At 43.2% G+C, this 27,471-nt stretch overlaps 2 protein-coding genes across 7 annotated transcripts in view; one reads left to right on the top strand and one right to left on the bottom strand.

The window, feature by feature from the left end:
• vti1a (vesicle transport through interaction with t-SNAREs 1A) overlaps positions 1-3,281 on the bottom strand; it is a 329,428-nt gene extending 326,147 nt beyond the window's left edge. For all 5 annotated transcript variants that reach the window (XM_085994502.1, XM_085994501.1, XM_085994505.1 and 2 more), the window contains exon 1: positions 2,802-3,281. In XM_085994502.1, coding sequence (XP_085850628.1) covers positions 2,802-2,895 — 94 coding nt within the window. In that variant the 5' untranslated portion in view covers positions 2,896-3,281. The remainder of the gene's footprint in view (positions 1-2,801) is intronic.
• zdhhc6 (zDHHC palmitoyltransferase 6) overlaps positions 3,256-27,471 on the top strand; it is a 36,684-nt gene continuing 12,468 nt past the window's right edge. Inside the window, exons 1-8 of one of the 2 annotated variants that reach the window (XM_085994500.1) lie at positions 3,256-3,274; positions 3,940-4,482; positions 6,444-6,535; positions 10,864-11,023; positions 11,262-11,423; positions 11,874-11,927; positions 24,162-24,329; positions 25,619-25,660. In XM_085994500.1, coding sequence (XP_085850626.1) covers positions 4,186-4,482; positions 6,444-6,535; positions 10,864-11,023; positions 11,262-11,423; positions 11,874-11,927; positions 24,162-24,329; positions 25,619-25,660 — 975 coding nt within the window. In that variant the 5' untranslated portion in view covers positions 3,256-3,274; positions 3,940-4,185. Of the gene's footprint in view, positions 3,275-3,330; positions 3,848-3,939; positions 4,483-6,443; positions 6,536-10,863; positions 11,024-11,261; positions 11,424-11,873; positions 11,928-24,161; positions 24,330-25,618; positions 25,661-27,471 lie in introns of those variants that run through there. The other variant, XM_085994499.1, reaches the window with a different exon arrangement.

Genomic DNA, 27,471 nt, shown 5'->3' on the forward strand with positions numbered 1-27,471 from the left:
CACATTTTGTTTCACACCATTATCAAAATTAAAATGTTTCATTGCATAAGAACACAAGAACGTAAGAAATAGGAGTAACAGTAGGCCACTCAGCCCTTTGAGCCTGCTCCGCCGTTTAATAAGATCGTGGCTGATCTTCGACCTCAACTCCCCCTTCCCGCACTATCCCATATCCCTTGGTTCCCTTAGTTTCCAAAAATCTATCGATCTCTGTCTTGAATATACTCAACGACTGAGCAACAGCTCTCTGGGGTAGCGGATTCCATTAGATTCACAACACTGAGTGAAGAAATTTCTCCCCATCTCAGTCCTAAATGGTCGACCCCTTATTCTGAGATGATGACCCCTAGTTCTAGACTCCCCAGCCAGGGGAAATATACTCCCAGCAACTACCCTGTCAAGCTCTTTAAGAATTTTGTATGTTTCAATGAAATCACCTCTCATCTTCTAAACTCTAGGTAATATAGGCCGAGTCTACTCAATCTCTTCTCATTGGACAATCCCCTCATACAGGAATATAAAATATGGAATGCAGAAAGTTAGTTTGACTAGCAAGCCCATTCCCTGCATACTAACCTTACCAAACCAACACAATCAATTTCCTGAGGGAGGCAAACAGCTATAAGTAAAAGTTAAAGTCCCATGTTAATCAAACAATACTCCAGGACATTAGCCCAACGTTACAGCACACCCTTACCAGCCACATTCCACAGCAAGTCATCCATTGTCACAGCACAGCAAGAACCTTTGTTTTCTCTAGAGTACCTGATCATATCCTTACGGCCTACAATCCTATTCTTAAGCAGGTATTTATTAAGCTCCTCCACCACCGGCGCACCGTGGCTGCAGTGTGTACCATCTACAAGATACGCTGCAGCAACTCGCCAAGACTTCTTCGACAGCACCTCCCAAACCCACGACCTATACCACCTAGAAGGGCAAGGGCAGCAGGCGCATGGGAACACCATCATCTGCAAGTTCCCCTCCAAGTCTCACACCATCCTGACTTGGAAATATATCGGCCGTTCCTTCATCGTCGCTGGGTCAAAATCCTGGAACTCCCTCCCTAACAGCACTGTGGGAGTACCTTCACCACACGGATTGCAGCAGTTCAAGAAGGTGGCTCACCACCACCTTCTCAAGATCAATTAGATGGGCAATAAATGTTTGTCATGCCAGCAATGCCCACATCCTGTGAAAGAATTTTAAAAAGCTATTTTAAAAAGAGTGAATAAACATATTAGCTTATTTCCTGGGGGTCTATTCTGCATACTCACTAATCTATAGGAAAAATAAATTGTTCTAATCTCTTCCTTTGCCAGAAGAAGCCCAGTAGGCAAGTTTTAAAGTTAAATATCAGAAGTTTCCTTTTGGGCCAGGTAGTTCAGGAGCGCTCCTCCAGGCCTCACAAGGAAGTCTTGGCCCTCGTGATCACAGCCAGAATCTTTACTTCCACCCGCCCCTTCTGATCACTCCAACAGGCTTCCCTTCCTGCCCCCCCTCCCCATTTCTGATCCTTCCCACAGCATTCATTCCCGCCACACTGATTGCCAAGGACCGTTAACACATGTACACTTTGACTTGCTATCTTTCCAATGAGATACAATAGACACAACTAGCAGAAATGCAAATTAGTGTACATGTCTAAATTTATGTACCACGCACTATTTTCCCCAATGCTCATAATAAAGCAGCCCACAATGTGTATGCAGAACTTGCCACATGCCCATCCATAGCGATTATGCTTTTTAGAAGAGACTGTAATTAAAATCCTACAATTTCCAAAGGCAATAGTGTAAGATTCAACAAGTTGTGTGTGGTTAGGAAGCAGAGATCTAATTGAAGATTACAATGGAAGTCACAGTTCTGACGAAAGGTCTTCGACCTGAAACGTTAACTCGGTTTCTCTCTCCACGGATGCTGCCTGGCCTGCTGAGTTTTTCCAGCATTTTCTGTTGTTATTTCAGATTTCCAGCATCCGCAGTATTTTACTATTGTGTAAGTAATTAGCTTGTTGTCCTGAAATGCACCACTGTATCTCATTATTCCATTAATGCATAGCTCAAGGCAAACCATTTTTACTTTTATTAGATTATATAAACATATACTTACTCTATTTAAGTTGAATGACAGTTACAATGCCACTTTCCATTCTGCTCTTTCACACTGATAATTTAACTTAAAGTTTGTATCTTCAATTGAAAAAGGACTACCAAGGTGACTTAGTGGGTAAAAATAACCTGGCATGGTACTGAACCTTACAGATTATCAATGTCCAGGTTTGGTCCTTGGTCTATCAGGAGGTAACTGGGAGTAGTTAGATGCTAAAATTGTCCTCAGAAACCACGGGCTAGGGAGTGGAAAAATAAAGCAGGTTTCCATTTCTGATCATGATCCTGTAACTTCTGCTCGAAAGTGGCCACAAGTTTCGGTTTTGCTGTGATGCTCTGTATAAATGATTGTGTACCTGACAACACACACTGACTGGCTGTGCAAGTCCAACCAACTTACTGCATTTCGTTTGACACCAATTGCTCATGAATAATGAATACATTTCCTTTCAAACCAGCCTTATTTAAAGCACCGATAGTTAAACATAAGACTTTTGTTTTTGAATAAACAATGGGCTTGTAACGGTAGAATTATTTCCTAAAATGACCTTTAAAAGAGGCCACTTAGACAGGACATGTTTTAAACCTAGCATGGTCATTAAAAAGCGAACCCACTCCCCGAATGACTCCGCTCACACCTGTCAAATATGTCAACAGTAAAAGTATTTTCCAAAAGCACAGCCTCCCTACCTCCAGATAATTTCGGTATTCTCCCCACTTTATTGGTGATCTCTGCTGTCAAGGTTCCGAAATCCTGCTCGTAGACCTCAAAATCCGAGGACATTTTCCCTGTGCTTGAGGGTAAAAGTGTTTAAAGTACGGCAGCGACCGCTTCTTCCGCCCTGCGTCAGAGAGCCCCCGGGTAAAATGGTCCCTCCTCCTCCGTCTGCAAAAACAAGATCGCTTCGAGGAGAGAAGCAGCTTTACTTACTAATTGTAAACATTTCGGAACTGAAAAGACACAGAAAATGTTTTGATGATGATGATGATGGTGGTTGAGAATGTTTATTTAAAAAAAAAAAAGAGGAAGAAAGCCTATCCGTTAGTTTGAGTTATTATTAATAATAAAATGGAGAGAGGCAGCGGCGGGAGTTGTGGGTGGCACCAGCGGAAGTGACGCCCTCAGAGGGAGGGAGAGCGGGGGCGGCAGCTGCCGGCCGTTGGTGGGTTTGAAGGGAGAGCGGCGGATTGTGTGTGTAAAAAAAACACTTTAAACTTTGCCCCTCTGTGTCCGAGTGAGGAGGAGGAGTGGAATTAACTCGCTCTGTACAGTCTGCGCCTTGGTTTCCATCCGCTCGGCTCCAGTCCCCAGCGGTGGCCGTCGGGTCCGCCCGCCCGCCGGTCGGCCCAGTCAGTCAAGTTCATGCTGCAGCCCTGAGCCCGGGTCCCCCTGTCCGACCATGTTTCATCTCCAAGAGCTCGCTTCCGTTCCCAACTCTAGCTAAAATCCACATATACATACTCTTCCGGGGCGTGAGTCCAGCCAGGCGGAAGAAGGAAGTTGTGTTGCAGCGCCTGGATGTCGATGGTCGCCGAGCCGATGTGCGGCGGCGGGCGTCTTGCAGACCCTCCGGCACTGAAGCAGGGGGATATTTCTTCCCGCGCCCCCTCAATACCAGTTACAGATGAGACCAGCCAAATCCTGGCGTTGTTCCTCTCCCAATCGTGTTTTCTCCCCCACATATACGTGCGCAAGTTTGGAAATGAGTTACAGAATCAAGAGCATGATTATTAGAGTAAGTCCAATTTTTTTTTTAAATCGCTAATTCGTTTCTTTCACATGAAAACTCTAAACATAAGTTTTAATTCACTTTTTGTATTCCTCTAGGATGGTTTTTGACAATCCAGTTGGGGGACACCGCATGAGAAACTATAAACTCAGATACGGAAGCACTGCGTCTAAAATAATACCGTGATGAATTTGTTGGAGGTGAAAATTGTAGTGGACGGAATTTCTTCAAAATCTGTTTATTTGCCAATCGATATTGGCACGGTTTTTTCTGAACCCAAGACTTATTCATTGCCTGCCTCCCAACTCAGTTAAAAGTCTCGCCTGCGTTATGTTGTTTGCTGCATGTTAACTGAAGAGTATCACTGCCTTCAATCAAACGCAATGTGTTCATTTATCAGATTTGAAAATCTTCATGAACTGAAAAGAATCTGCCACTGGGGACCAATTATAGCCCTATCCGTGATTACAGTGTGTTCTACAATGGCTATAATAGACTCGGTACTTTGGTATTGGCCTCTCGATACTCCAGGTGGAAGCATAAATTTCATTATGTTGATAAATTGGACAGTTCTTATACTTTACAACTACTTTAATGCAATGTTTGTTGGCCCTGGCTATGTCCCGATTGGATGGAAGCCGGTAAGAAGAATCAATCTCTTTAAAAATGGAAAGTAAAAGATCGGTTTAATTTACCATGGCTATTTAGATCTTATTGTAACGGATCATAAACGAATAACTAGTACAAACACTTGTATATCAAAAGTAATTCTAACACTTTGGGTATGGGTTGTATGTATGTGTTGGTAGTCTAAATGAGAGTAGAGACCAGGGTTCTTTGAGCATGCATTTTGATTGTGAAATCAGTGGTCTGTCTATTGGTACACAATTACAATTTCTCTGTGCCTTTTTGTGTTCCCAGCAGTCACCAGAGCTTAATGCATCAGACATCTGAGCTTGTTGCAGTTGGCTCTGGCAGCATCTGGTGGCTATACTTTACTTGCCGGAAGCAATGGTGGCCACCTTGGTAATGGAGCACGATAGCAAAATACTGCGGATGCTGGAAATCCAAAATAACAACAGAAGACGCTGGAAAAACTCAGCAGGCCAGGCAACATCCGTGGAGAGAGAAATAGAGTCAACGTTTCTGGTCGAAACCCTTCTTCAGAACACTTCAGATCACAGAAGGGTTCTGAAGAATGGTTTTGACCTGAAACGTTGACTCTATTTCTCTCTCCACAGATGTTGCCTGGCCTGCTGAGTTTTTCCAGCGTCTTCTGTTGTTATTTTGGTAATGGAGCATCTGCTGAATATTGCTATTCCTGACATTATATTTAGCCTAAACATGTCTGAGTGAAGGATTAGTGAGCTCCTCCTAATTCTTTATTCTCTCTCCCCCCCCCCCCCCCTTTTTGATTTTTTTCCTGTTGTGGCCAACCGCACAAACAGTTTCTGATACTGTTGAAAAGCAGGTCTTCTGGAGCAGAGGAGTGACAGCCCTGCCAAAAGATTTATAACATAGCCTCCCAATTAAGGTGTTGTGTCCCAGCTGAGACTGGTATGTTGGCGCGTGTACATACTGTGCAGCTCAATCTCCCTCGTGCTCAGCTCAGTGTCTCTGGGGTTGAAGACGTTCCTGAAAATGAGTGGAAAAATTATAGGGCGAATCACAGTAGCATTTGACAGATGCCAAGGAGACCATCTGCCCTCAACTGGGCAACGTGCATTGGTGGAGAGACCAAAGAAAAGGGGAAAAATAGAAAATACCGTAAGGAAGAATGTCACCCTAAAAATAGAAATGTGTAGCACCAGTTGATAAAATTATACACCTGAGGTTTTCAAAATACAGTAAACTCTTATGTATCCGGCACCTATGGGACCAGGATGGTGCCGTTGATGAAAAATTCTGGTTAACAGAGAGGTATACCTACCACGGTGCTGCTTTTCCACTCACCATCACCACTGACTAACTCGGCCACTGCGGGAGACTCGGACTCGGCCAAACGAGTGCTTCATGGATTTGGCAAGATTACCAGTTATTGAGGTGTTGTTTTGTATTGAGATATATCTATTTTGCCGGTTATTAAAGTATTCCGGATGATTAAAGTGCCATTTAAACAAGAGTTTACTGTATAAAGAGATTTGAAAACACACCTTTTCCGCACCACCACCCTACAAAACCCAACTGAAAAGGGGGTTTAAATTGACTTATTTAGAAATAATTCCTATGATTAATTGTGAGCATGGAAAATAATATTCAGTGCACCACTTCTGTCTTCCTAGCTCTGGCAATTTTAAGATTAATATTGCTGCATTTCACCTGTCACGATGCATTTCACATTCTTAGTTGCAGTAACCAGAAGCTTTAGGGTTGTTAACATAACTGCTGAGTATGCTGTAGATTTGTATGCCCTACTTTGAAGCCATAGCTTTATCACCTAAAAATAACATCTCTGGCGATGCAGGCAATTAATATCCCAGGAAACTGGTGCGCACATATACTCATTCATTTTTTTTCCTTTGTTATCGACTCAATTTTTTTCTGATGCAATCAACTGAAATACAAGGATGATTATTGTAATTATCAACTTGTTCTGTTCAAGGAAAACCCTCAAGATACAATGTATCTGCAGGACTGCAGAATCTGTCACGGTTACAAGGCACCCCGCTCCCACCATTGCCGTAAATGTAACAGGTATGGCTGGACCATTTCACATAGGAAAGCACAACTGTGTCATAATTTTGTACAGCAGTGCAGTATTTTGAAAATAAAGAGCATCCTCTAGCGGGAGAGTTATTTCAACCCCATTGCTGTTCCCATTCCTGCTGCTGTTTGAATTTCTGTAACATTTTTGCTTTGGTTTTTTTAAAAACAAAAGTTGTTTAGGTTGCAAATCAAGCTAATCATGTAATGCAAGATTTGTTTATGCACTTGATGGTAAACACAATTATGCCACAAAACAGAAGATACTTAATAGCTCCCATGTTGCCATCTCAAAGTTATATGGTCGTCTTCTTATCGTGTCTACGGACAGTCTATACATAGCCCAGCCAGAACTGGACACAATTTTGTGCCTTGTTGTTGAATTCGGCAAGATCTGCAACAGTGCAGGGTTCCTCTAACGATGGACATTGCAGGAGATGTTGCATAGTCTGTGCCTCAGTTCCACATTCACAAGTTGTCGGGCTGGTTGAATATCCCCAATTGCTTAGTGACACCTTTGAGCAACCTACACCGGTCCTAAGTCTGTTAAGGCACTTCCAGGTTGCCCAGTTGCAATTAGCTCCTGGGGGAAGGCTTTCCTCAAGTAAAATTTCCATCGCTGGGGGTTGTTCAAGACTGGCGAGCCGGTCTTTCCACAAGGCGATGCGGGCTTCAGATGAGGTTGATTGTAATGGAACAACACTGTTCATGAAGCTCTTTCTTGACTTTAGGCGGCTGGGTGTAGGTGTATGACAATGCAGAGGGTGTCTCTCATCTGATGTTTGACAGAGCCGCTCTTTCTTGCTGGCTACCGTTCTTATATCAGGGGGAGCGATACCCGCCAGGATATATAGGCTGTTGGTGTTTGTTGGTTTTAAGCAACCTGTGATAAATCGGCAGCTTGCATTCAGAACGGCATCCATCTTCTTGGCATAAGTTATCTGGTGTGATGTATTCAGACTAATACAAATGTAAAAATAAATAAAAGTTGCAAATATTGGCAATCTGAAATGAAGACAGAAAAGTACAGAACAGATTGTCGGCATCTGAAAAGATAAAGCACAGGTTAATGTTTTAAGTGTAGACTTTTTGTCTGAAACAGTAGCTTGTCTGTTTAGATGCTGACTTACCTACTGTGTATTTGCAGCTATTTTGTTCAAACTAATGCAGATTTGTGAGTTTTGCCCCTTCCCCAATTTAATTGAATCAGATTATATATTGCAAGATGAAAAATCCAAACAACAGAATTGTGGTAACGGTTGTTAAACCCACTATAATCTTCATGAATTCTTAGAACGGTTTCAACAATTTAATCTAGATGAAGTCTTTTAAATGGTTTAGAAATCTGAAAATTACAGTGGGTTCCAAGACTGTTGATACATTGAATACATTTTGTTATATTGCAGTTCATCATGTGGCATTTTTTAAAAACAATATAGACCCATTAAAACATTTAAAGACATTCTCTTAAAACTTTCCTTTTTATTTTTCATGTAATTGGTCTTTTTCTTCTCTTTACCCTTGCACCCATCCCAGTTTTGTATTTCATGCATGATTTCTGTTCTGGAGAGATTTTGCAGAGATGTCCAGGAAAGGCTTGGGTGTGAATTGCCTAACTGTACTTCCTACTGTGAAGGGAAAACTTCCCACAGTACTAATCTTACTTTTTAATAACAAACAACCTATTTCTTCCCGCAGTGTAACTTGCTAGTTGAAAATTAAAGAAATCTTTTGCAGTAGTTTTTGGAAGAGTAATGGCAGTAACTTAGTATTGAGTATGTCAGCATGTAGAAACAAAAACAGTATTCTACTTGCCAGCTTTTATCAGTTCTGTTTTAAATCAGTAATTAACCCAGTTAAGTCAATACTTGCTGTCCTTTATTCCATAAATCAAACAATTTAAAGTCAGTGAGGTAGAAATTTAACTTGGGTGGTAATGCAAAACGTGCGGTAATGCAAAACATGCGGTATCTCACCGGCCGCCCATTTTACGCACTGCCCAATGTTCAGTTTGATTGAAGCCAAGGATCAGAGCTCTGAGCACTATTGTTCGCAATTTATATTAACAATTTAGACTTTGGAATCAAAATCACAATTTCTAAATTTGTGGATAACACAAAATTGAGGCAATGTCAATACTGAGGAGGCCAGCAACAAATTATAAGAAGACGATAAACTTGCAGAATGGACATATAATTGTCAAATGAATTTCAACACAAGTGTGAAATACTACATTTTGGTAAGAAAAATAAGGAGGTTACATATTACTTGGAAATTAAGAATCTAAGTGAGGTAGAGGAGCAAAGGGATCTGGGAGTACAAATACACAAATCACTAAAAATGGTGACACAGGTTAATAAAGCCATACCGAAAGCAAACCAAGCACTAGGGTTTATTTCTAGAGGGATAGAATTGAAAAGTAGAGAACTTGTGCTAAAATTGTATCGCACCTTGCTTCAACCACACTTGAAGTACTGTGTACAGTTCTGGTCGCCACATTATAAAAAGGATATAGAGGCACTGGACAGGGTGCAAAAAAGATTTACAAGGATGATCCTAGAAATGTGAGGTTATACCTATCGGGAAAGGATGAACAGGCTGGGTCTCTATTCTCTTGAAAAGAGAAAGCTGAGGGGTGGCCTAACAGAAGTCTTTAAAATTATGAAAGGTTTTGATAGAGTAGACAGACATGTGCAACTACTTCTAACAGTGCTTGAAGCAATTTGCATTTAAATAACTGGTTCAACATAGAAGAATGTCCCATGGTGCAAGGTAAATATGGATACTGATCCAGAGAAGGAGACATTAGGAGGGGTTACCAAAAGCTAGGCAGGGGTGGGTTTTAAGGAGGGTCTGAAAAGAGGAAAGAGGGTGGAGTGACAGCGGTTTGGGGAGGAATTTCCAGAGACTGGGACTTAAGCGGCAAAACTAGAGGCCATCAATATAAAATAGACACCAAGAAATCAAGCAGGGAATTCAGAAGAAACTCCTTTACCCAGAGAGTGGTGAGAATGTGGAACTCGCTACCACAGGGAGTGGTTGAAACGAATAGTATAGATGCATTTAAGGGGAGGCTAGATAAGCATATGAGGGAGAAGGGAATAAAGGGTTACACTGATAGAGTTAGATGAGGAAGGGTGAGAGGAGGCTCGAGTGGAGCATAAACGCCAGCATGGACTGTTGGGTCGAATGGCCTGTTTCTGTGCCGTATATTCTATGTAATTATCCGAAATTGGGCCTTTGGCCTCATTTTGATAACGGAAGTGAGCTGCCGGAGCCTGAAGCGCCTTCAGAAGCAGGTCCTTGCTGTGAAGACAATATTTGTTTTCGCAAGGACTGTGGTAGTGGATAGATATATATCTAACCTCCGCCAACACTATAAACCCTCCTCTACCTCCCATTCCCTGTGAACTTTTCATTCCTCTGGACTTTTGTTCATTCTCCCGCTCCCCCAGTCTTTGGCAGTGATGTCTTCAGCCGCTTAAGTCCCAGTCTCTGGAAATTCCTCCCCAAACCCCTCTGTCTCTCCACCCTCTTTCCTCTTTTCAGACCCTCCTTAAAACCCACCCTTGCCTAGCTTTTGGTAACCCCTCCTAATGTCTCCTTCTCTGGATCAGTATTCCTATTTTCCTTGCACTTTGGGACATTCTTCTATGTTGAACCAGTTATTTAAATGCAAATTGCTTCAAGCACTGTTAGAAGTAGTTGCACGTGTCTCTTACTGTGGGAAGTGACCTGGTTCTGCATAAATAATATGTATTCATGTGTTTAAGTGCATAGAGTGTGCAATAAATGTAAAACTGCAATATTGGGCATATGTGCCATGCAATTCAAACCAACTGGCATGCCACACGCTTGTTCAATGCCAACAGTCTCGTCACTCAGCCACTGTGTCAGCTAATATTCTTAAATAAACATAATGAAGAACAGTGCCTTGTGTTTGTTTTATGTGTATATTTTTTTAGCTAGAATTTTTTAAATCTAGTGCGGATTATCTGGCGATTTCATTACAAACAAATAGAGGATTCTTCATTGCTTTTGGTTTATGCCTTTTTATGCACCTTGTGAATGCCTGATTTGCCCATGATTGTTCTATATATAAAATATAGCTCAAATGTACTTGTCTTTTTGATTAAAATATATGTAAAATAAGGAGTCTAAATGAATTTAGGTTTATGTAAGATTTAAATGCATGAGCTTATCGTAAATGTTATAGTCGATTGCTAAATTACAACAAGTTCCCTTTCCTGTTCGTGCACGTATTTTAATTTGGCAGAATTGTATTTGTGTTGTCTTAATATTTCTCCCTCTGCTTCCAGGTGTGTGATGAAGATGGATCATCATTGTCCGTGGATCAATAATTGTTGTGGTAATTTTAACCATGGCTACTTTACCTCATTCCTGATGTTAGCACCACTGGGTTGTATTCATGCTTCTGTGATTTTAATCATGACCATGTACACACAGCTTAATAACAGGGTAAGTAATGCATGACATTATTCCAAATAGATTTCAGGAAGGTACCACACTAATAATTGTGGCGCTATTGACTCCTGTGGAAGTAATCTCCAGTATGGTAACCAGCTTTGCACATAATGTACCATTTGATCGCAAGAAAATTCTCATTGTAGTTGTTTGTACATTGAGATCAACTTATTTGGATATATATATTAAAGCAAACCGTTTAAAAGTCTTGCTTTGTATGCTTTTGTTTCAGATATCATTTGGTTGGAATTCTGTAAGGATTGACATGAGTATGTCTCAAAGGAATCCAGAGTTCATCATTCCTTTTGGAATTTACGGATTTGCCACCTCTCTATTTGCTTTGGGTTTGGCAATTGGTACAACAATAGCTGTTGGCATGTTGTTTTTTATTCAGGTACAGTTTGGAATGGAATGCTTTGAAATATCAATTTTTTTACATTGAACATAGTTAAATCTTACTATTTTAAAGGTCTCTTTTATTTTAGTAACACCAACCCTATTAATTTGATACATAAGCACCCAAGCAGTGTTGCAAATTTTCACCAAGAACATTAAGACTAGAGAGTCCATAATGTAATCAGTATATTGCAGTAGGGGACTGAAAAACCTGCTCGTTCATTGATCATTACTCTATGTTGGTGCCTGGTTACCTTAGTTCCTACAAGGTATCAATTAATTAATATTGCAAAGATTTTACAAATGCAGAACTTTGAACTCTACCAGGAATTGGCGCCTATTAGTGAGATTGTTGTATTCCAATAGACCCGCTACTCAACTTTTGAATTTGTTCATTTTTGCATGGGCATTAAGGTTCATTGTTCTGATCCTTCTTTTTTTTTTATAGATGAGAGTGATCCTTAGGAATAAAACCTCCATTGAAATTTGGATAGAAGAAAAGGTAGGTTTGTATCCACAATAATAAATTTCTATAAATTCTCAGTTTAGAATCACAATTTTTTCTTTTCGTTTTAATGTTCCTAATGAATAAAGCTGAAGACAAAAAACAAAATTGACCTTGGGATGTGGGCGACGCAGACATAAGAACATAAGAAATATGAGCAGGAGTAGGCCATTCGGCCCCTCGAGCCTGCGCCGCCATTCAATAAGATCACGGCTGATCTGATCTTGGCCTCAACTCCACTTTCCTGTCTGTTCCCCATAACCCTTGACGCCCCTGTAGTTCAAAAATCTGTCTATCTCAGCCTTGAATATATTCAATGACTCAGCCTCCATAGCGCTCTGGGGTAGAGAATTTCAAAGATTCACGGCTCTCTGAGAGAAGAAATTCCTCCTCATCTCCGTCTTAAATGGGCGACCCCTTATTCTGAAACTATGCCCCCTAGTCCTAGATTCCCCCACGAGGGGAAACATCCTCCTCTGCATCTACCCTGTCGAGCCCCCTCAGAATCTTACATGTTTCAATAAGATCACCTCTCATTCTTCTAAACTCCAATGAATTTCGGCTCAACCTTTCCTCATAAGACAACCCCTTCATCCCAGGAATCAATGGAGTGAACCTTCTCTGAACTGCCTCCAATGCAAGTATATCCCTCCTTAAATAAGGAGACCAAAACTGTACGCAGTACTCTAGGTGTGGTCTCACCAACGCCCTGTACAGTTGTAGCAACTTTTATACTCCACCCCCCTTGCAATAAAGGCCAACATTCCATTTGCCTTCCTAATTATTTGCTGTACCTGCATGCTAACATTTTGTGTTTCATGTACGAGGACCCCCAGATCCCTCTACCGCAGCATTCTGTAGCCTCCATTTAAATAATATTTTGCTTTTCTATGCTTCCTACCAAAGTGGATAACCTCACATTTTCCCACATTATACTCCATCTACTAAATTTTTGCCCACTCACTGAACCTATCTATATCTGTTTGCAGACTCTTTGGCCTAGAAATTCGGTTGAGGCGCCAAGTTCGCCTGGGCGCTGATTTTTGCGCAGCGTTCGGAGTAATACCGATCGCCAGAAATTCAGTTTCAGCGCCCCTAGAGGGAGACGGGGCGAGGCTCGAGGCGCTCCGCGTCCCTCTTAGGGTGTTGAAACTGAATATCGCAGCGCAACGTGCCACAGCGCCACACGCTGCGGCATGGCGCGCTGCGGTACTGCAGGCCTTCCTCCCATTGTTAAGGGGGAGGGGCCTGCAACAGCGCGATCCCCGATCACGAGTGCCGGCAAAAGAGCCCGGCACCGAGGAGAAGTGCCGGGCTCTCGGGAAACAGCCGGCAATGCTGTGGGGGGGGGGGGGGATCAGGAGGTCGGGGACGGAGGTGTTGGCAGGCGGCCGCCGAAAAAAGCGGCCGCCCTGCACCTCCACCTTAACTTGCGCCACTGCCGGCACAGCAAGGCCCCGTGAACCGGGCGCGGATAGCGAACGGCGCTACAGCGCCGTTCGCTACCAAATATCGCGATCGGGGCGCTGCGCACACCGATGACGTCATCGGTGGCGGCGCAGCGCAACAGGCTAACGCCACCATTAGCGCCCCCGCTGAATATCGCGGGAGGTGCGGCCAGTGGCGCTACAGCCACTGACTGCCCTCTTTAGGCGCTAACAGGTGGCGCTACATACCCAATTTCTCCCCCTTTGTGTCCTCCTCACAACTTGCTTTCTCAGCTAACTTTGTATTGTCAGCAAATTTGGCTACAGTCCCTTCATCCAAGTCATTAATATAGATTGTAAATAGTTGAGGCTGATTGTAAATAGTTGCTACTGATCCCCACTAGTTACAGTTTGCCAACCTGAAAGAGACCCATTTATCCCGACTCTCTTTTCTGTTAGTTAGCCAATTTTATATCCATGCTACAACAGCAAAATACTGCGGATACTGGAAATCTGAAATAAAAACAGAAAATGCTGGAAATACTCAGCAGGTCAAGTAGCATCTGTAGAGAGAGAAACAGAGTTAATGTTTCAGGTCGATGACCCTTCGTCAGAACTGGAAAAAGCTGGAGATGGAACAGGTTTTTAAGCAAATGCAGGGGCAGGGAAAGGCGGGAGGGGAGGAAAGAACAAAAGGGAAGGTCTGTGATAGGATGGAAGGCTGGAGAGATTAAGAGATGATGCAAGGCAAAAGGAGATGGTAATGGGACAATTTAAGAAACAAAAGATGGCTCTAGATGAAGTGTAACTGGCACTGGCAGAATGAAAGACAGCTGCCATGTGGGAGAGAGAAAAAAAATAATAAATGGGGGGGGGGGTGGAAAGGATAGGGGGCAGAGGTTATGGTCTGAAATTGTTGAACTGTATGTTGAGTCCAGAAGGCTGTAAAGTGCCTAACGAAAGATGAGGTGCTGTTCCTCGAGCTTACGTTGAGCTTCATTGGAACAATGCAAGAGGCCGAGGTTGGAGAGGCCAGAGTGGGAGTGGAGCGGAGAATTAAAGTGACAGGCGACCGGAAGCTCGGGGTCACGCTTGCGGACTGAACGGAGGTGTTCCGCAAAGCGGTCACCCAATCTGCGTTTGGTCTCCCCAATGTAGAGGAGACCACATCGTGAGCTACAAATACAGTATACTAAATTGTAATTAGTACAAGTAAATCGCTGTTTCACCTGGAAGGAGTGTTTGGAGCCCTGGACAGTGGGAAGGGTGGAGGTAAAAGGGCATGTGTTGCACGGGAAGGTGCCACGGTAAGGGGTGATAGAGGAATGGACCAGGGTGTCACGGAGGGAGCGGTCCCTTCGGAATGTTGAAAGGGGAGGTAAGGGGAAGATGTGTTTGGTGGTGGGATCACGCTGGAGGTGGCGGAAATGGCCGTTGAATGTGGACGCTGGTGGGGTGAAAGGTGAGGACAAGGGGAACCCTATCGTGGCTCCGAGGGAGGTGAGAGCAGAAGTGCAGGAAATAGAACGGACACGGTCAAGGGCCGTGTCAACCACAGTAGAGGGGAATCCTCAGTTGAGGAAAAAGGAAGACATGTCGGAAGCACTGGTATGGAAGGTGGCATCGTCGGAGCAGATGCGGCGGAGACGGAGAAACTGGGAGAATGGAATAGAGTCCGTACAGGAAGCGGGGTGGGAGGAAGTGTAGTCCAGGTAGCTGTGGGAGTCAGTGGGCTTGTAGTGAATGTTTGTCAATAGTCTATCCCCAGAGATGGAGACAAAGAAGTCGAGGAAGGGAAGAGTCAGAGATGGACCATGTGAAGGTGAGGGAAGGGTGGAAATTGGAAGCAAAGTGAATGAAATTATCCATGCTCATATATTACCTCCAACACCATGAGCACTTATCTTGTGCAGTAACCTTTCATACGGCACCTTATCGAATGCTTTTTGGAATTCCAAATACACTACGTCTACTGGTTCCCCTTTATCCGCCCTGCTCGTTACATCCTCAAAGAACTCCTAATAAATTTGTCAAACACGATTTCCCTTTCATACAATCAAGCAGAGTCAACATGGTTTTATTATGATTTTCTAAATGTCCTGCTGCTACTTCCTTAATAATGGATTCCAGCATTTTCCCAATTACAGATGTTAGGCTAACTGGCCTATAGTTTTCCTGCTTTCTGTCTCCCTCCTTTCTTGAATAGGGGCGTTACATTTGAGGTTTTCCAATCCGCTGGGACCTTTCCAGAATCTAGGGAATTTTGGAAGATTGCAACCAATGCATCCACTATCTCAGCAGCCACTTACTTTAAGATCCTAGGATGCAGGGCATCAGGTCATGGGGACTTGTCAACCTTTAGTCCCATTAGTTTGCCTAGTACTTTTTCTCTAGTGATAGTGATTGTTTTAAGTTCCTCCTTCCCTTTTGCCCCTTGGTTTTCTACTATTATTGGGATGCTTTTAGTGTCTTCTACTGTGAAGACAGATACAAAATATTTGTCCAAAATCTCTGCCATTTCCTTGTTTCCCATTATTAATTCCCCAGTCTCATCCTCTAAGGGACCAACGTTTACTTTAGCTACTCCCTTCCTTTTTATATACTTGTAGAAGCTCTTACTATCTTTTTATATTTCTTGCTAGTTTACTCTCAATCTATTTCTCCCTCTTTTTTTGTCATCCTTTGCAAGTTTCTAAAAATTTCCCAATCTTCTAGCCTACCACTAATCTTCACAACATTGTATGCCTTTTCTTTCAAATTGATACCCTCCTTAACTTCCTTAGTTAGCCACAGATGGTTCATCCTTCTCGTGGAGACTTTCTTTCTCACTGGAATATATATTGAGAGTTATGAAATATCTCCTTAAAAGTATGCCACTGCTTATCTGCCATCTTACCTTTTAATCTATTTTCACAGTCCACTTTAGCCAACTCTGTCTTCATACCCTTGTAATTGCCTTTATTTAAGTTTAAGACACTAGTTTCAGACCCAAGTTTCTCATCCTCAAACTGAATGTGAAATTCTATCATGTTATGATCACTCTTCCCTAGAGGATCCTTTACTACGAGATCATTAATTAATCCTGTCTCATTACACATTACCAGATCTAAAATAGCCTGTTCCCTGGTTGGTTCCACAACATATTGTTCTAAGAAACTGTCCTGAATACACTCTATGAACCCGACCTCAAGGCTACCTTTGCCAATTTGATTTGTCCAATCTATTTGAAGATTACAATCGCCCACGATTATTGCAGTACCTTTCTTACAAGCCCCCATTATTTTTTGATTTATACTCTGTCCTACAGTGTAGCTACTGTTAGGGGGCCAAAAGACTACTACCAGTGACTTATTTCCCTTATTATTTCTTATCTCCACCCAAACTGATTCTACATCTTGATCTTCCGAACAAGGTACATTTACTGCCTATCCTTAGTTGCCTTGCAAAAGTGATGGTGGTGGGCCTTCTCCTTGAATCGTTGCAGTCCCTGTGTTGGTGCTCCCACAATGGTGTTTGGTAGGGAATTCGAAGACAGCAACAAGAATGAACAGTGATATATGTCTGTCAGGATGGTCTGTGATTTGAAGGTGATGGTGGTCCCACAACATTGCCGCCCTTGTTCTTCTTGGTGATAGAGGTCACAGGGAGGGGAGGTGCTGTCGAAGTAACCTTGGTGAGTTGCTGCAGTGCATCCTGTAGATTGTACATACTGCCGGCACTATGCCAATGGCGGAGGAGGTGGATATTGAGTCCAGTAGCAGGGGCATCAATCAAGCAAACTACTCTGTCCTAGAAGGTGTCAAGCTTCTTGAGTGTTGTGGCTACATCCATCTATGCAAGTGGTGTGTATTCCATCACACTCAACTAGAGCCTTGTAGATGGTGAAGAGGATTTTAAGGCTTGGGAAGTAAGCCACTTTTTATAAAGTACCCAGCCTCTGTCCTGTTCTTGTAGTCGGTGTTAATATACTGGTCCAGTTTAGCTTCTGGTCGTGGGGGTTCTTGGCAATGGCGGTACCATTGAAGGTCATGGGTAGGTGGCCAGGCTTTCTCTTGTTTAAGATGGTCATTACCAGCCACTCATCAGCCCAAGCCTCAATATTATTCAGGTTTCTTTATAGACTGGCATGTGTTGCTTCATTATTGTAAGAGTTGTTAATGGAGCTGAGCACAGTGTTGGCAAACCTTATGACTGAGGGAAAGGCATTGATAAAACAGCTGAAGGTGTTTGGGCTGAGGGCATATCCCTGAGGAACTTCTTCAATGATGTCCTGGGTATATGATGACTGGCTTTTGAAAACCACAACCGTCTGCCTCTGGCCAGATATGTGCTTGAGTAAGTCATATTATCTAAACTTTGCTACACGTGGCTTTGAACTAAGTTACTCCTGGATACTATTTCCATGAATTCTTTAATGTTGTCAGCTTTATAAAAAAATATATATGTATTTTTCGAATTGTTCTTTTCTCCTATGCAGTCAGGTCCCAACCTACTTAGCTTGTCTTTTCTGCCCAACTCGAATTGCTCCTCTGAGCACGGCCCTGTGATTCCTGTCTGTGCGACTGCTCCTCTTGTTGCACTATACTCCAGTCTACCCATGAGCAATACCACAGGAGAGCTACTGTCTTTAAAATGAAAAGTGAGAATAGATAGGAATTAACAGTAAAGATGTGTGAATGTATAAGGAGAAAAATGAGAGGAAAGAGTTTGAAGAGTTGAAGATTTGATTTTTGGGAAGTAGTAATACATGCAATTGCCATACGTCTGCTGTTCTGTGGGGTTATTTCACCTGATCTTGTTTCATGCAGTACAGGTATTGAAATGATTTCCTGCTTGTAACCTAGTATGGGAAGGTTTTAAATGACCTGTTTGTCTATAAAGTAAATAGTCACTTAAGATGTTGAGAGGTTGGTTCAAATAAACCTCTCTTCGACCAATTGCATGGCCCTCCTTTACATATTTTTTCTAATGCCTACTCTTTCTTTTCTCCCCCTCTTCCACCCCCTCAATTCTCCTTCACTTTCTTTCTACCTTTTGTAATAATCCTGCACAATTAACACGAAAACCAGTTTGTTTAGTTTTGCAGTACAAACATTAGGACTCATCTCCAAGGTTTCTCTGTTCAGTACTTTATATTAGGCCACAGCTGGAACCTGTCTTTCTAGGACAGGACTTCAATTGACTGACTTCAACCCTTTCACCATCAAAGTCCCAGTTAAGCATTCTATTTATCTATAGCTAGCTTGCCTTCTGTTAATTATGTTAGTTCTTATAATGTTGAAATCATATTTTATAATTTGATCTATTCTATTATTCCTTCTTGTTTTTTGGTTACATTGTGAGTAGCCACAGACAGTCTCATCTTCTGCTGTTTCCATTTCCTCAGTTGCTATCTTTGCTTCTCTTGTTCTAATATTACCTGTTTCAGATGGTTACAGTTCCTTATCTCAAGGTTTCGTACTAGTCTTGTTTTCTCACAGAACTCATTGTTGTACTTTCAAACTAAGATGTCTCATAATAACCTTGGCCATCCTCAAGGCATTATCGTAACTTAGCCACATTCTACATACCGATTCCAACATCCAGGCCGGACAAGCAATAAAGGAATCATTTTTTAACGTTTAAAAAAAAAAAAAAAGATTCTTGATGGTGTTGAATGAACTTTGCCCTTTGGGGCCAGATTACTGAAGACTGCCTTTACACTGTAGTCTCAGATCTGCATTTGTGTTCTAAAGCCACCAGATGCTGGGGTTAGACAGTCATGTCTGGAGATGCTTTGATTTGCCAACAACCTTATCTTTACACACTATCTTTAGTGTCACTACAAAGCAGGAACCACTTCACATGATGCTAAGATGGTGTGTAAATGTACACTTAAGCACATTCGGGTTATTTAAATTGTTTCTGATGAGGGGCATCTTAACAGCATTGTAGCAAAAGTATTCTTGATAATAGAATTGTGCAACAGAAGGGGAGGTTCTGCTGTCAATTGCACTATTGCAGGGAAATGGGTTATGTAACTGTATATTGAAAATGTAATCAATAAAATCAATTATCTCAAATTTCACACTTAACTTTTTTATTAGTCCAAATAAAATAAATTGCACAGGAGTTTTTAAATATAGATTGCCATTTATGATTTGTAGAATACTTACAAGCCTTTTACATTGTAAATCTGGGTTTCAACATAAGTTTTAAAAGTAAATACCGAAGAACAAATTTGAGTATTATATTTGAATCCTGACTTTTGACAACAATTCAATCTTTCATTTTGTTACAAATATTTATGTAACATTCATCTGGAGGGGGGAAGAAAGGTAAATGTTAAAAAGCCTTATTTGAGAACCTGCATCAATGCATATATTTTTTTTTTAAGTAAATCGCAATAAGTGGATTATTTTTTACTCATTCACTGGATGTGGATATTGCTGGCAAGGCCAGCATTTATTGCCCATTCCTAACTGCCCTTGAGAAGGTGGTGGTGAGCCCCCTTCTTGAACCGCTGCAGTCAGTGTGGTGAAGCTACTCCCACAGTGCTATTAGGTAGGAAGTTCCAGGATTTTGATCCAGCGGCGATGAAGGAACGGCAATATATTTCCAAGTCAGGATGGTGTGTGACTTGGAGGGGAACTTGGAGGTGGCGGCGTTCCCATGCACCTGCTGCCCTTGTCCTTCTAGGTGGTAGAGGTCACGGGTTTGGGAGGTGCTGCCAAAGAAACCTTGGTGAGTTGCTGCATCTTGTAGATGGTACACACTGCAGCCACAGTACGCCGGTGGTGGATGGGATGCCAATCAAGCTGTCTGCTTTGTCCTGGATGGTGTCGAGCTTCTTGAGTGTTGTTGGAGCAGCACTCATCCAGGCAAGTGTATTCCATCACACTCCTTACTTGTGCTTTGTAGATGGTGGAAAGGCTTTGGGAAGTCAGGAGGTGAGTCACTAGCTGCAGAATAGCCAACCTCTGACCTGCTCTTATAGCCACAGCATGTGGCTGGTCCAGTTAAGTTTCTGGTCAATGGTGACCTCCCAGGATGTTGATGGTGGGGGATTTGACAATGGTCATGCTATTGAATGTCAAGGGAAGGTGGTAAGACTTTCACTTGTTGGAGATGGTCATTGCCTGGCACTTGTCTGGCACAAATGTTGCTTGCCTCTTATCAGCCCAAGCCTATGCAGATAGGGCTGGATGAAGTAGGGTGAAAGAAGCATAAACACTGGCACAGACCAATAGGGCCGAATGGCCTGTTCCTGTGCTGTGAATTCTATGTAATAGTGACTCTTGTATTAGCAGGCACACACTTTAAAACTCTAACCCTACAGACTACCTTTTATTGTATATAGACAGAAGAGATATTTGGCTAATATATTGTTTGCTTGTTTAACTTACAGAACAGGTACCTGAGCACTCTGAAGTAGAGCACAACATTTAGGCCGTGATTTTACTTATCCTGGTGGGTCAGTGGCGGGCAATGTCGGTAGCGGGTCCCGACCCCGCTGCTGGCTCCATCCCGCTCTGTGAAATGAATTTCCATTGATAGGGCTTGTTAAGCCCGCCCAACGTGTTTCCCACGCCAATTAGAGGAAGCGGGTCTGGTGATGTCATTTCATGACATGTTATCAGCCGGTTTCCTTAAAGGGACCATGGCCAACTTTATTTTGACATTTGTGCTGTCAGTGTTCTGCAGCATTGAAGTGCTGCAAACACTGACCAAGACTGCACAGAGGTGCATGGCTGCACCCAGGTTCTCCCATGACTCCCTCCATATGCTTACGGAGGGAGTCGGAGCACGCAGGGAGGTCCTCTTCCCTTCCGATGGGTGGAAGACACCTCCCCAGGAGACCAATACAGCCTGGTTGCACATGGCACAGGAGGGCACAAGCGGGGATGTCGTCAGGAGGACCTGGGTGCCGTGGCGCAAATGTTTCAATAATCTCATTAGATCATGAGACATTAGTACAAAGCCACACTCATCCTGCTGTGCCTCTCATCACATCCCCATCACTCTGCCTTCCTACCCTACTCCTGCACATCCTTACTCACACCAACTTACCTTGCACCTCCACCCATCCCTCTCTCTCTCTACATTCACATCCCCATCTCACTAATCACCCCTCACACTCGCCCTCATCCTAGTGCAATCATACCAACTAACAATACACAAGGGTAGGCACTTGGGTGTTTTATCCAATGTTCATGTAAAGTTTCTGTTAATATGTTGTCAAACATGGAAACCTTTATTTTCAACACTTTGCGTTCTTGGACAGATTTGTGTGCACCTTTGGAAGTGGCTTAGTGAGTTGCAGTGAATGGTGAGACATAACGGTACCCCCCGCAATGGTCATGAGTGTGAAAGGAATGGCTTGGGCATTGTAGGGATGCTTTATGGTGTTGGTGTGTGGTGTTGCCAACTTGGCGCATCATGTGGCAGCCAGGGTGTACAGCGTCAAGTGAAATAAATCTGGCCATGGTGAGGCCATCCTTGGCCTTCCAGGCAGCCATGTGCTTGGGTGCTGATGCCCTCTGACCTGTGCAGCATCAGTTGATTGCGGAGAAGGTTGGTGTTGCTGGTGTTGGGGCTGATTGTGGTGGGATTCTGAAGACTAAGGTGAGACAGTATAAAGGGCACCCATGTTGATGGAATAGATGGCAGGTGAAGTAGAGATGAAAGCATTCTGTCAAATTGAGAGAGTTCTTCCAATGAGGTGATACTGGATGGAGAGTGGAAAGCTTGCAAAATCTGTGCTGGAAATGGACTGAAATACAGCTTGTGGCTGAGGAAAGTGACGATCTGCCAAGTGGGAGCTTTTGAAGCTGCCAAGTAATCAGCTGGAGCAATGGCCACTGAATTCCCACCTCCGTTTGATAGCCGTGGTCCCCGAACAGCGTGGTTCCCGTGGCCATGAAGTTAAAGTGAAAAGGTAAGTTTAAAAAAAGCCCGTTAATGATCAACTAGATGTTAATGAGATTAATTGGGTCCCCCGCCGCTGCTGTCTGGTCTGCTCAGCGCTGAAAGGTGAGTGGCAGCGGGTTGTTGACCCGCTGTCAAAAAAAAATAAAAAACACTCTCCCACCCGACCTGCCAACGATCCCCTCCGGCAAATTTCCTGTCTTAGTGTCTCCAATTTAAAAAGTCAATTTTCAAAAGAAAAATCAATATCTGATTTGTTCACATTGTTGCACTCTGTAAGGACATAGTACAGCTTGTAAGTGGAGTCAAATTTGTATATGATGATGGTTTATTGAGGAGCATTGGGGAATTTTTGGTGAGTTCAGTTTATTACAATCAGGAGCAGCCTCCTCAGGAAATACGACCCTGATTCTGCCATATACGCTGCTGGGGGAAGTTGTACAGTGCAAACTTTTGAAAATGTTTGTCACAGTTACAAACTTTTCACAGAAACCCCACAGTGCAGATAGAGGCCATTTCGGCCCATCGAGCCTGCACCGACACATATCCCACCCGATCCCCGTAACCCCTACACCAACACATATCCCACCCTATCCCCGTAACCCCACGTATTTAACCCCCCTAACACTAAGGGTCAATTTATCATAGCCAATCATCCTAACCCGCACATCTTTGGACTGTGGGAGGAAACCGGAGCACCCAGAGGAAACCCACGCAAACACGGGGAGAATGTGCAAACTCCACACAGACAGTCACCCGAGGCCGGATTCGAACCCGGGTCCCTGGCGCTGTGAGGCAACAGTGCTAACCACTATGCCACCGTGCTTTAACACAATTTTAACATAATTGCAGAACTGGTCAGTGATGCAGTGCCATTTCTTGCCCTGTTTTACAAATCTACACAACAGGTTACCAGATCTTCTCCTCTTCTTAGGCAATCTCTCGGAACCGAGGATGACTTGCTTCCACATTAAAAATGAGTTCTCAGGTGACTGATGAGTCCAATACGGGACCTACAGTCTCTTGTCACAGGTGGGGCAGACGGTGGTTAAAGGGGCGGGTGGGTGGGGTGCTTGGGTTGACGTGCGCTGCTTGCACTTGGCTTCCGTTTGCTCATGGCAAAGAGACTCGAGGTGTTCGGCGCCTTCCCGGATACTTCTCCTCCACTTTATGCAGTCTTGGGCCAGGGATTCCCAGGTGTCAGTGGGGATGTTGCACTTTTTCAAGGAGGCTTTGAGGGTGTCCTTGAAGCGTTTCCTCTGCCCACCTGGGGCTCTCTTGCCGTGCCGGAGCTCCTAGTAGAGCGCTTGTTTTGGGAGTCTCGTGTCGGGCATGCGGACGATGTGACCCGTCCATCGGAGCTGATCGAGCGTGGTCAAAGCTTCGATGCTGGAGATGTTGGCTTAAGTGAGAACACTGACGTTGGTGCGCCTATCCTGCCAATGGATTTGCAGGATCTTGCTGAGGCAGCGTTGGTGGTACCTCTCCAGTGCTTTGAGGTGCCTGCTGTACATGGTCCATGTCTCTGAGGCATACAGTAGGGCGGGTATCACTGCTGCTCTGTAGACCATGAGCTTAGTGCTGGGTTTGAGGTCCTGGTCTTCAAACACGCTCTTCCTCAGGTGACCGAAGGCTGCACTGGCACACTGAAGGCGGTGTTGGACTTCGTCATCGACGTCTGCCCTTGTTGACAGTAGGCTCCCGAGGTATGGAAAGTGGTCCACGTTGTCCAAGGCCTTGTCATAGATTTTGATAATTGGGGGGCAGTACTCTGTGGCGGGGGCAGGTTGGTAGAGGACCTTTGTCTTAAGGATGTTTAGTGTAAAGACCATGTCCCTTCAACACAAAATAATATACTTTTCAAAATGTACTGATGCCACCTATCTCCTTTTCATAGGCCAAAGACAGAATCCAGTATTACCAAACGGGTGAGCAGTTCATCTTTCCATATGACCTTGGAAGCAAGTGGAAGAACTTCAGGCAGGTGTTCACGTGGTCTGGGCTTCCCGAAACCGATGGAATTGTCTGGCCTGTTCGTAAAGGCACCCATCAGTACACACTAACGGTTAATTTGTTTCTTTTTAATTATCTTTTAATGTTCTATGTAGGTCATTGAGATAAATCGTATGAAATATTCAACAGCAAATAAGACCTGTGTGTGCTTTTAAAAAAAATAATTTTGTTAATATAGTTTTTAATTTAGAATTTCAGTAGACTGTTTCCTTCTGAAAACCTTTTCCTTTAGCCTGTAAGGCCACATTTTGCATACATTATTCTATGGTCTGCCTCAGTGCGTTTGATATTAAAATGTCATTGATCTATTTGGGCCAATTGGCAGTGCTCTTGCCTCCGAGTTAGAAGCTTGTGGGTTCAAGCCCCACTCCAGGACTTGGGCGCATAATCTAGACTGAGGCTTCATTGCAATACTGAGGGAGTGCTGCATTATCAGAGGTGGCACCGTTCACGTGAGACGTTCAACCAGTGCGCCGTTTTCCTGTTGAGTTCGATGGAAAAGATCCCAAGGCACTTTATCGAAGACGAAACAGGGAGTTCTCCCAGTGTCTTGACCAATATTCATACCTCAATCCAAACCGATTAACTGCTCATTCATCTCTGCTATTTGTGGGATCTTGCTGTCTGCAAATTGGCTGCTCCGTCTACATAGGACACAACTGTGGCTAAGCAAATCTTGGCTAGGGGTTGTATAAATGTAAGTCTCTTTTTCTGGTAAAATCAAAAGAATCCAGGTTGAATTATTTAACTTAAGTATTTAGTTTGCATTTCCTCTTTAATCACACTATTCCAAAATCGGTCACTCGGGTGACCTGCTTTCCAGCCACTGGTCATGCTACTCTTAAACCAGCTACTAGGAGGTACAGGAAAGTGACCCAGAGTAAAGTCGCCTTTTGATATTTCTTCCCTGTCCTCTGAGAGAGCACTTAAGTTCCATTTGACAGCTGACCATGAGAAGAACACAGCAGATGTGTTAACAGCTGCAAACCTGCCTCCTACTATGTATCAAATTGCAGACTAAAAGCATTGGGGATTTAATGCAAACAATTCTATTCTTTTCCCAGTAATCAACTGTAGATCAAATTCCTGTGGGGTCTCATTGAAATCACAAATGAAATCCTTCAGTATGTTTAAATGGACACTGGAAAGGATCGATAATGAAGACAATTGTCTCTTGAGATTTGGATGACGAGAAATGTTTGCGCTTTGCTCTCACTGTTGGTATCATCCGAAACCCCAATCGGATTATTTTCTTGTAATTTCTCGTACTATTATTCGCTATTGACTGAAATTGCTCTAATTTGATATCTGACAATGTTAAATACTTTTATCTATTTACAGATAGAGCAGCTGAAACAGAAGGCTGATAAAAGAGTGAGAAGTGTAAGTATTGTAGTGTCCGCAGTTCTGCGCCAGATGGCAGCATTTCATATAGATGTAGTTTGTGTAAAATAGTTTTTGATATGAAAAAAATTGAAATCAGTTGTGTTTGTAGTTAATCATAAAGACTTAGGAATTAGTTTTAGTCATTTTGCAGGTTGACATACTATTTAACATGATACAAAGGGTTTACAACAAGTATCTTTTTTGATGGCAGGTACCTTTTGCTTGAAACATTTATTTTGAGAGCACGCTATTAAGATAGACTCATTCTTACAGGCTTCTGTAAAGATTATTGTTAAAAAGAGACATTGAAAAACGTTCTACACTGCCAGTTATGGAATTCTGAAAGGAATAAAAGACAAATAATTAAAACTCAGTGTTTCACCACTCCTCCTCCTCTTCTTAGGCAGTCCCTCGGAACCGAGGATGACTTGCTTCCACATTAAAAATGAGTTCGCAGTGACTGATGAGTCCAATGCGGGACTCACAGTCTCTGTCACAGGTGGGGCAGACGGTGGTTGAAGGGGCGGGTGGGTTGGGTGCTTGGGTTGACGTGCGCTGCCTGCGCTTGGCTTCTGCTTGCTCCCCCTGAAGAGACTCGAGGTGTTCGGCGCCTTCCCGGATGCTTCTCCTCCATTTTGTGCGGTCTTGGGCCAGGGATTCCCAGGTGTCGGTGGGGGTGTTACACTTTTTCAAGGAGGCTTTGAGGGTGTCCTTGAAGCGTTTCCTCTGCCCACCTGGGGCTCTCTTGCCGTGCCGGAGCTCCGAGTAGAGCGCTTGTTTTGGGAGTCTCCAATCAGGCATGCGGACAATGTGACCCGTCCATCGGAGCTGATCAGTTTCACCACTATTGCAGGCAATACCTTCCGAAGTAACCAAAACTACTGGGGTTAGCTGGTAAATAATGGCAAACGGTAAGACTATTGGAACAACAACAGGTTTCTAGGTTACAAATTGACAGAACCCGTAAGCTTTTGAAACCCCTATTTGTAGGCAACCAGAAATCAGCAAGTTAACAAAAACTCAAATCACTGCCTATTTAACTCCAATTACAGGCTGCCATATACCACTGATGGTAAAACCATCTTTAGAATTAATAACCAGCTGTTTCTAGATCAGATTTCCTCAGATTCTTGCAGTTTCTGTTGCAGTTCATATTCATCCGGGAAAAAAAATTTGGTTCCTCAGCAAATGACTTTCCTTGACTTCATGGCTCGGAAGTTTGAGACTGGCCACCCTCCTGAAGGCATAGCTTTCTGAGCGTAGTTAGTTCGACAAATAAGGCTGTAAATCAACCAGCTCATTCATGCCATGTAGTTGAGGAAGGCCATAAAACAAACTTCAAAATGACCAGTTTTTGTCTTCATTACTTTTAAAAGTTTTCAGGAAGAGTGTGTCAGAGCACCAATAATTGGCATTATGAAAGGGGCACATAAGTTACCCTCTTCCCTCAACTGTGATGAGTCGCCTACTCGGTGGCTGCTGTGGAAAGGTACTGAGTAAAGGCTGCTGTTCAGATTGGATGTTACTTGCATCCTTGTGGCCTGTTGTGACAGTGGTGGAGGCACAGGAGCAGGTTGATAGCTCTCAGCTGCAGTAGAAGACTTGCATATTGAGAACAGAGTTATATTCAAAATCAGCCTTTGGACAGATGGGATGTTTTATATTCAAAATCAGCCTTTGGACAGATGGGATGTTTTATATTAAAAATCAGTCTTTGGACAGATGGGATGTTTTATATTCAAAATCAGTCTTTGGACAGATGCCAAATTAATTTTTTTATAAAATAGTTGACCATTCGATTATTTTTC

The sequence above is a fragment of the Somniosus microcephalus genome, chromosome 8 (genome assembly GCF_052327205.1).
Source record: "Somniosus microcephalus isolate GS21.2 chromosome 8, FLI_Smic_1.0, whole genome shotgun sequence".
Taxonomy (NCBI): domain Eukaryota; kingdom Metazoa; phylum Chordata; class Chondrichthyes; order Squaliformes; family Somniosidae; genus Somniosus; species Somniosus microcephalus.